The sequence below is a fragment of the Chiloscyllium punctatum genome, chromosome 30 (assembly GCF_047496795.1).
Source record: "Chiloscyllium punctatum isolate Juve2018m chromosome 30, sChiPun1.3, whole genome shotgun sequence".
Taxonomy (NCBI): Eukaryota; Metazoa; Chordata; class Chondrichthyes; order Orectolobiformes; family Hemiscylliidae; genus Chiloscyllium; species Chiloscyllium punctatum.
This window is the reverse complement of record NC_092768.1, coordinates 13275319-13284146: the sequence shown is the minus strand read 5'-3', so window position 1 is coordinate 13284146 and position 8828 is coordinate 13275319. Positions and strand designations below refer to the sequence as shown.

At 43.5% G+C, this 8828-nt stretch overlaps 1 protein-coding gene across 2 annotated transcripts in view; it reads right to left on the bottom strand.

The window, feature by feature from the left end:
• Positions 1-2041: 2041 nt before the first annotated feature.
• The window catches only part of LOC140455192 (guanylate-binding protein 3-like), a 39739-nt gene continuing 32952 nt past the window's right edge, over positions 2042-8828 (bottom strand). For both annotated transcript variants that reach the window (XM_072549905.1, XM_072549906.1), the window contains exon 10: positions 2042-7579. In XM_072549905.1, coding sequence (XP_072406006.1) covers positions 7182-7579 — 398 coding nt within the window. In that variant the 3' untranslated portion in view covers positions 2042-7181. The remainder of the gene's footprint in view (positions 7580-8828) is intronic.

The following is an 8828-nucleotide window of genomic DNA, read 5'->3' as shown; positions in this document are numbered from 1 at the left end:
GAGAAGTGGCAGATGGAGTTTAATTCAGATAAATTCAATTCCCGCCTCAGGTGACTGACTGTGTGGAGTTTGCACCTTCTCCCCGTGTCTGCGTGGGTTTCCTCCGGGTGCTCCAGTTTCCTCCCACAGTCCAAAGATGTGCAGGTGAATTGGCCATGCTAAATTGCCCGTAGTGTTAGGTAAGGGGTAAATGTAAGGGTATGGGTGGGTTACGCTTCGGCGGGTCGGTGTGGACTTGTTGGGCCGAAGGGCCTGTTTCCACACTGTAAGTAATCTAATCTAATCTAATCTAATCTAATCTAAGTAATCTAATCTAATCTAATCTAAAAAGAAATGTGAGGTGCTGCATTTTGGGAAAGCAAACCTTAGCAGGACTTATACACTTAATGAGGTAAAAACAATGACTGCAGATGCTGGAAACTAGATTCTGGATTAGTGGTGCTGGAAGAGCACAGCAGTTCAGGCAGCATCCAAGTTGCTTCGAAATCGACGAAGGGCTTTTGCCCAAAACGTCGATTTCAAAGCTACTTGGATGCTGCCTGAACTGCTGTGCTCTTCCAGCACCACTAATCCAGAATTATACACTTAATGGTAAGGTCCTAGGAAGTGTTGCTGAACAAAGAGACCTTGGAGTGCAGGTTCATAGCTCCTTGAAAGTGGAGTCGCACGTAGATAGGACAGTGAAGAACGCATTTGGTATGCTTTCCTTTATTGGTCAGAGTATTGAGTACAGGAGTTGGGAGGTCATGTTGTGGCTGTACAGGACATTAGTTAGGCCACTGTTGGAATATTGTGTGCAATTCTGGTCTCCTGCCTATTGGAAAGATGTTGTGAAACTTGAAAGGGTTCAGAAAAGATTTACAAGGATGTTGCCAGGGTTGGAGGATTTGAGCTACAGGGAGAGGCTGAACAGGCTGGGGTTGTTTTCTGTGGAGCTTCTGAGGCTGAGTGACCTTATAGAGGTTTACAAAATTATGAGGGGCATGGATAGGATAAATAGACAAAGTCTGTTCCCTGGGGTTGGGGAGTCCAGAACTAGAGGGCATAGGTTTAGGGTGAGAGGGGAAAGATATAAAAGAGACCTAAAGGGCAACTTTTTCACGCAGAGAGTAGTACGTGTATGGAATGAGCTGCCAGTGGATGTGGTGAAGGCTGGTACAATTGCAACATTTAAGAGGCATTTGGATGGGTATATGAGTAGGAGGGGTTTGGAGGGATATGGGCCAGGTGCTGGCAGGTGGGACGAGATTGGGTTGGGATATCTGGTCGGCATGGACGGGTTGGACCGAAGGGTCTGTTTCCATGCTGTACATCTCTATGACTCTTTAAAGAGAATCTAGGTTTTATCCAAAGAGTGGTTCCTGTTGTGTAGTTTAACTTCCAGCTAAAGTGGTGGATATTGGTGCAGTTACAATGTTTAAAAAAAAATTTGGATAAGGACATGAGTTGGAAAAGATTGGAGGGTTATGGGCCAAGTGCAGGCAGGTGGGACAAGTTTACTTCTGAGGAAAGGTCACTCAATCTGAAACGTTAACTGTTCACAGATGCTGCCACACCTTTTCCAGCATTTTCGGTTTCTATTTCTGATCGCCAACATCCAAAGTTCTTTCAGTTTTTTGTTTAGTTTAGGATTGTGGTGTATATCACTATGGTCTTTTACTATAAATTCTGTCCCCTATGGTCCTACTCCACTAGCTACTGATGAAGGAGCAGTGCTCTGAAAGCTTGTACTGTACTCCCAAGATATTGTAAACCTTTTGGACTATAACGTGGTGTGGTATGCTGTGGATTTTCCTGGACTGGTTGGATTGAAGGGTCTGTTTCCATACTGTATGACTCTTCAGCTGAGTCAGACCTCCAGCCATTTCTCTCTCTTGGACTGAGTGTAAGATCAATTTCTCATCCCATTTTATGGAATTTCCCACCTTATCGTAGTTTGGTTCACAGGAGCGGCTAAGTGGGACAGGTGAACAGATACGAGAAGGTACATTATGAAGATAATATTAATCTGCAAGAAATAAAGCAAGGAAACAATGGAGACTCATGTCATTTTCAATATTTTATTTTGTGATCTTAACAGAACGAGAAAAGTTTTGCAAGATAATAATGTCAGATTCAGAGAAAATCTGGGGCAGGAATTTTTCCAGAGTTAGAGAGAGCCATACAACAGAGAAAAGAGCTTCTCACTGCAGACAGCAGCTAAGCAGAGGTATTTGGAAAAAAAAATACAACTGTGACTTTGCAGGCTGCCAACAAGTCAGGTAAATACTGTCGTCCAAACTCAACATGACCTCAGTTACAAAGGCAGAGTGTATAACATTGTTTAGAAGGATCATAAATACATTGTACTGCATTAAATGCACTTTTTAAAACCAATTTACAAAGCACCATTATATTCAGCCTAGGGGAGACTGGTTAGCTCAGTTGGCTGTTTTTGTGAAGCAGCAATGCCAAAAGTGTGGGTTCAATTCCCATCCATGGCTGAAAGACTCTCCTCCTTAACCTCTCCCCTCACCTGAGGTATGATGACCTGGTATAGTAAGACGATTCTCAGCCCTGGTCAGGTCTTCACTCAGGTGTTCACACCAGATGTAAGTGCGATTGCCTTCACTGGGAGATTTGTCACAACTCTGCATTGATTTGGATGCAGGAGCTAACAATGATGAGAGGTCATTGCTGAGGGCAGAGTTCAGCCATACTGCATCAAACCTCAGCTTCCTGAACTCTGTCAGTGACATCAAACAGTGACATGTCACATTATTAACAGACCTGGTTTCACCTGAGTACGAATGAGTAAGCTGCACGAACAGGGGGCAGAGTGTGTGTGGTGGAGGAGGGGGGAAAACTATGCCAGTGTGCTTTCCCATTATACCCTCTTTCTTCTACATTCCTACAGGGGTTGAGTGTGTCATTGGCAAGATCACCATTTGCTGCCCAACCCTAACTGCCCTTCAACTAAATAGTATGGGAGAAACATTTCAGAGGGCAGTTCAGAGTCAACCCCATGGCTGTGGGTCTAGTGTCTTGTGTACATCTAGACTAAGTAAGGGCAGCAAGTTTCCTTCCCTAACCAGGTGGCTTTTGTAGTTGCCTACAGTCACCATCACAGACTAGCTTCTGATTTCAGCAGCTGCTGGGCTGGGATTTGAACCAGTGTGTCCAAAGCATTCACCTTGGTCTCTGTATTACTCATCCAGTGACATTATTGACCCTCCAATAAAAATATTCCTGGCCGCTGGGTGAAACTGGAGTCGAATTGAGCTTTGAACCCCACTCCCACAACTCGCTGAACATACTGACAGAGTAATTACAGCAGAACTTTATCGTTCTGTCAATAAAAATGCAGACGTGTCCTATCCAAATGTTCAAGCTATGCAGGTATATAACATAGAGAAAGACCATTCAGCCCATCAATTTGTGCCAGTTAAAAACAACCTAACTATTTTAATCTCACATTCCAGAACTTTGCTCACATCCTTGTCAGGTGTGACATCACAAATGCACATTGAAATACGTTTTCAATATCATATAGATTTCTTCCTCTACCATTCTTTACAGGCAAGGTGTTCTAGATTCCTACCACCCGCTGGGCGAGAAAGCTTTAATATAGTAATACAAACCCTTCAGTCCAACTCATCCAGGCCCCCCAGTTCATCCCAAACTGAACTAGCTCGATTCCTCACATGCTCTCTAAATCTCCTTCCCCTTCCCTGAAATCTATACTGGTCATTGATTCCCTCCGGTCTATGCCGCTCATAATTTTATGTAACTCCGTCATTTCCCCCCTTCCCCAGTCTCCTCTGCTCCAAGGGAAACACTCTAGTCTGTACAATCTCTCTCCATAACCAAAGCTCTCCAGCTCAGGCAACATCCTGGTAAATTCAGGTGTGACCTAAACAATATGTTATAAATTCCAGCATATCCATCCCTGCTCTTAAAGGAAGCATCCCACATGTTTTCTTAACCATTTTATCCTGATATCTTAAGAGACCTGTGTACATACCCTGGCCCATCTGATCCTCAGTACTTCTGCTCATCACGTATTCCCTTGCCTGTTTGTGCTGCCCAGGTGCATCACCTCAGACCTATCTGGATTGAATTCCATTTGCCACTTATCAGTCCACAGCCCACATATATCCTTTTGTAGTCTTAGGCCACCATCCACCATCTTTACCATCCCAGCAATTTTCTCGTCACCAATGTAGCTTTGAGTTTCTTATTCTAATGAAAGAAAACTCAACAAAATCACACACAAAAAAAATCAACAACAGCAGTCATGTCCAAAATTAGTTTTGAAATGGTGAATGTTTCTAGCCGTGTCTTATGTTCACTGTTATATTCATTCACTAAAATAATATTCAGTTCAAAAATATGATGAGCACACCTAAAACTAGTCCATGTGTATTTTACACACCATTTAACTGTAAGACTTGCCTGACTAAGTGCTCTTTGCACAAAACATTTTAAAACAGCAACACTTGGGCTTCCCTGAGACAGCTCAATACTTAGGAAGGATCCCCCACTTATAAAGTAAGGGGCTGTGAGGCCAGATGACTCACTGCATTGCTTCCACTGAGGCTCATTGTAGATGTTTAGAGGGATACCAGGGTTAAGATTACCATTAATAAATAAGCTGGAGATTAAGGAACTGGTGGCGTTCCTGGTTTAAGGCTGATGTGTTCATGTGTTGTTTCCCACTCCTCCATTCCCACAGCAACAATACTTTCAGAATGAACGCTCAAAAGCCATGTTCAAGTAGTTGACAGGGAATGGTACTAGCCTAGATTTTAGCCTTTACGGCCTGGATGACAATAATCTTCCACCTGAATAGCATCCATGAATTTTAAAAAAGAGTATCAGGATGGAGATGGAGAGGCATCTTATTTAACAACCCATTCGGGAAAGGTGAAGAAGCCAGAGAACTCAAAACTCCAGTATTTAAGAAAGGGGACAAAATATATCTGGTGACTTATAGACCAGTCAGTTGGATAAATAATGGAAATGTCACAAAAGGAGAGAAAACTTCTTGAAATGAAGAACTGGATAATGAATTGATTTCATTTGATTTATTATGAATCGTCAGCATAGATCATGAATGGAAATTTAAGCTTGATCAACCTTAAATGTTTTGAAGAAACAACAGAGAATGGTCACGCAGTAGATGTGAGTTATCTAGATTTTTAAAAAGGCCCTGAACAGTTGACCCATAATAGACTAAACGAATAAGGTGGGGAAGCTTGGCAGAATAGAGTGCATACTGGTTTTACAGCAGAAAAGCTTAGAGTGAAGTGAAGCGAGTTAGTCAGAGTGACCGAAACTGGGAAGTAATATTTCACAAGGACCAGCGCCTCCATTCCCACCCCCATTCACCTATTGTACTCTATGCTACGTTCTCCCCAACCCCAACCCCCTCTCACTTATCTCTCCACTCTGCAGGCACCCTGCCTCTAATCCTGATGAAGGGCTTTTGCCCGAAACGTCGATTTTCCTGCTCCTCGGATGCTGCCTGACCTGCTGTGCTTTTCCAGCACCACTCTAATCTACACCCTGCTATGCATCATGTTCTTTTCAATTCACTTTAGGGAAAAAGACTTTGGCATGCCTCAAAACTAAATTCTAAGTGAGCAGAATAGTCAATCCTGAGGAGAGTTGTAACAATTTACAGGAAGGCATTAATAAACTGGCAGAGGCACAAATAATTAGCAAATGATGTTCGATCCAAATAAATGCATTTTGTTGGAATAAGGAGGAAGGCACCTATATCCTGGCGTCTCGCTGGAATGGAAGAACAAAGGAATCTAGGATTTAAGAATCCCCACACAGATCAGCAAAGCCAGAAAGTAAAGCTAGCTAAAGACTGAGTTTTTATTTCTTGAGGGCTACATTGACAAGCCGCAATGATGTGCTGAACCTCATAGTCCAAAGTGCAGTTTGGGAGTCTGACCATTATTTAAAAATTGTAGAAGCACTGGAGAGGCTACAGAAAAGGCTACAAGGATGATGCTCAGAATGTCTGACTAAACTGATCAGGGTCAGACCAATCTCGAAATGAGAAGATTGAGGGCTGACCTAACAGCGGCCTTTAAAATGATGAGAGGTTTGGATGGAGAATGTTTTCTTTTGTGGTGAAGAGTAGAGCTCAAGGCCATCAACAGGGAAACCTCTTCCCAACCTGAGATTGGGAAGAATGTGTACCCTAAATTATCTCGATGCATTTAAAGGAAACGAGACAGCAATATCAGGGAGAAGCCTATAGATGGTTACCATGAGGGATGACGATAGGAGGAATGTGAGCATCAGCAAGGCCTTGTTGGATTGTTTCCATGCTGGATATCCAATCACACGTCAAGCTTAGGTCACCTGCTCAGCCTTCAGCCTCCATTGAGAAAGGAGAGCTGTCCTTTCAATTCTTTCCTGATCTGTGAACCCCCCCCATTTCTGTCATCCTCCTTGTTAAACTAAGTTGCATCCTCTTCCGTGCCTCTAACCAAAGTTAGATGACATAAGAACATAAGAACTAGGAGCAGGAATAGGCTATCCGGCCCTTTGAGCCTGCTCCGCCATTCAATAAGATCAGGGCTGATCTTTTCATGGACTCAGCTCCACTTACCTGCACACTCACCATAACCTTTGTTGTTCAAAAAAAAATCTATCTTGGCTTTAAAAACCTTTACTGAAGTAGTGTTAACTACTTCACTGGGCAGGGAATTCTACAGATTCACAACCCTCTGAGTGAAGAAGTTCCTTCTCAATTCAATCCTAAATCTGCTCTCCCTAATTCTGAGACTATGTCCTCTTGTGCCAGCTTCACCTTCCAGTGGAAACATCCTCTCTACATCTATCTTATCTATTCCCTTCATAAATTTTATATGTTTCTCGAAGATCCCCCCTCATTCTTCTAAATTCTGATGAATATAATCCCAGTCTACTCAGTCTCTCCTCATAAACCAATCCACTCAACTCCAGAATCAACCTAAGATTGAGAAACTATCCCTCCCTTTCAATTCTGTCCCTCAAGAAACAACAGCCCATGCTCAATTTGATCCTATTTTACGACAGCAGAATTAAGATTGCGTAGGCTATATTAAGGGCATGTGATCAGTTATGCAATAAAGGCTAAAATACACCCCAATATGTAGCAAAACAATACCTGTTCTAACCTGGGGTAATGTATTGGAGGATTATATCTTGGTCAACAGCTTCATGGCTTTATGTGATGCATAAGCATTAATTACAGTGTCTAATACACCCTTAGCTATTGAAGCAAAATTTTCCCAATTAGTGGAGGAGCTGGCAGATTCTTGTTGCTTCCTCAGGGTCTCGATTTGCTCCTCCATCATCTCAGCTTTTGATTGAAACTGTCTCTCCATTAATTCCTTCTGCTCTTTCAGTTTGCAATCTAGTGCTACCGCCTGCTCTCGCTGAAAGTTCTTCTTCTCTTCCTCCATCTTCAAGTGCAGTTGTTTGGTACTTTCTTCATAAAACGCCTTCTCGTTGTTCCTGATTTCCTCGAGGGTCTTCAATGCTTCTTCCTGAGCCTTCGCCTCTTGTTTAATCTCAGCAGCTTTCTGCCGCTCAACTTCAAAAGCAGAACAGGAAATTGTCAGAAGTGGCATTTAAACATCATTGCAAGCATGTGCACACATACACTCGCAAACACATGATTACCCCCACACACATTTAAACATGCCTACACACTCAGACACATATGTTATATATGCACATAGTCACATACACTGCACATGCAGGAACAGATACACCCATCCACAAATATACACTCAAACAGACACGCATACATATGCACACATATTAAATACATACACAGATATAAAGACATGCTTACACACATATAGACATACATACACACAGAACTGTAAGCACAGGTACAGGTCCATCAATGTTGTGCTGAACCTGACACAAAATTAAACTAATCTCTTCTGCCTGCCCTTGGTCCATATTCCTCCATATCTTGCACAATCATGTGCTTATCTAAAAGTGACTATCTTGTCAGATCCATGCCCTCCCACCAGCCCACCCACCGCTCCCAGCAGCTTTCCCTGCAAGAAGTGCAAAACTAGTGCCCAAACTTCCCTCCCCCACCCCCTCAACCTCTGTCCAAGGGACCCTTCCACATCCGACAGAAGTTTACCTGTATGTCTACCAATGTCATCTACTGTATCAGTTGCATCCAATGTGGTCTCCTCTACATCAGGGAGACAGGACGTCAACTTGCGGATCGTTTCAGAGAACATCTCTGGGACACCCGCACCAACCGATCCCACCGCCCTGTGACTGAACACTTGAAACCTCCCTCCCACTTCACCAAGGACATGTAGGTCCTGGGCCTTCTGCATCGACAAACCCTTACCATCTGACACCTGGACGAAGAACACCTCATCTTCCAGCTTGGGCCTCTCCACCAGTTTCTCCATTTTCCCCTCCCAACCTTATCCCAGTCCCAAACTTCCAACTCAGCACCACTCTCCTGACCAGTTCGACCTTTCCATCTTCCTCTCCACCTGTCCACTCCACCCTCCTCTCCAACCTATCACTTCCACCCCACCTTTATCTACTATCACATTCCCAACTACCTTCTCCCCAGCCTCACCACCCACCCCACTTATCTCTCAGCTGCCCAGCCCTCAAGCCTCATTTTTGATGAAGGGCTTATGCCCAAAACATCGATTCTCCTGCTCCTTGGATGCCACCTGACCTGCTGCATTTTTCCAGCACCACACTCTTGACTCTGATCTCCAGCATCTGCAGTCCTTACTTTCTCCTAGTTTATCTAAAAGACCCTTAAACGCTCCTATCGTAGTTGCCTTCAC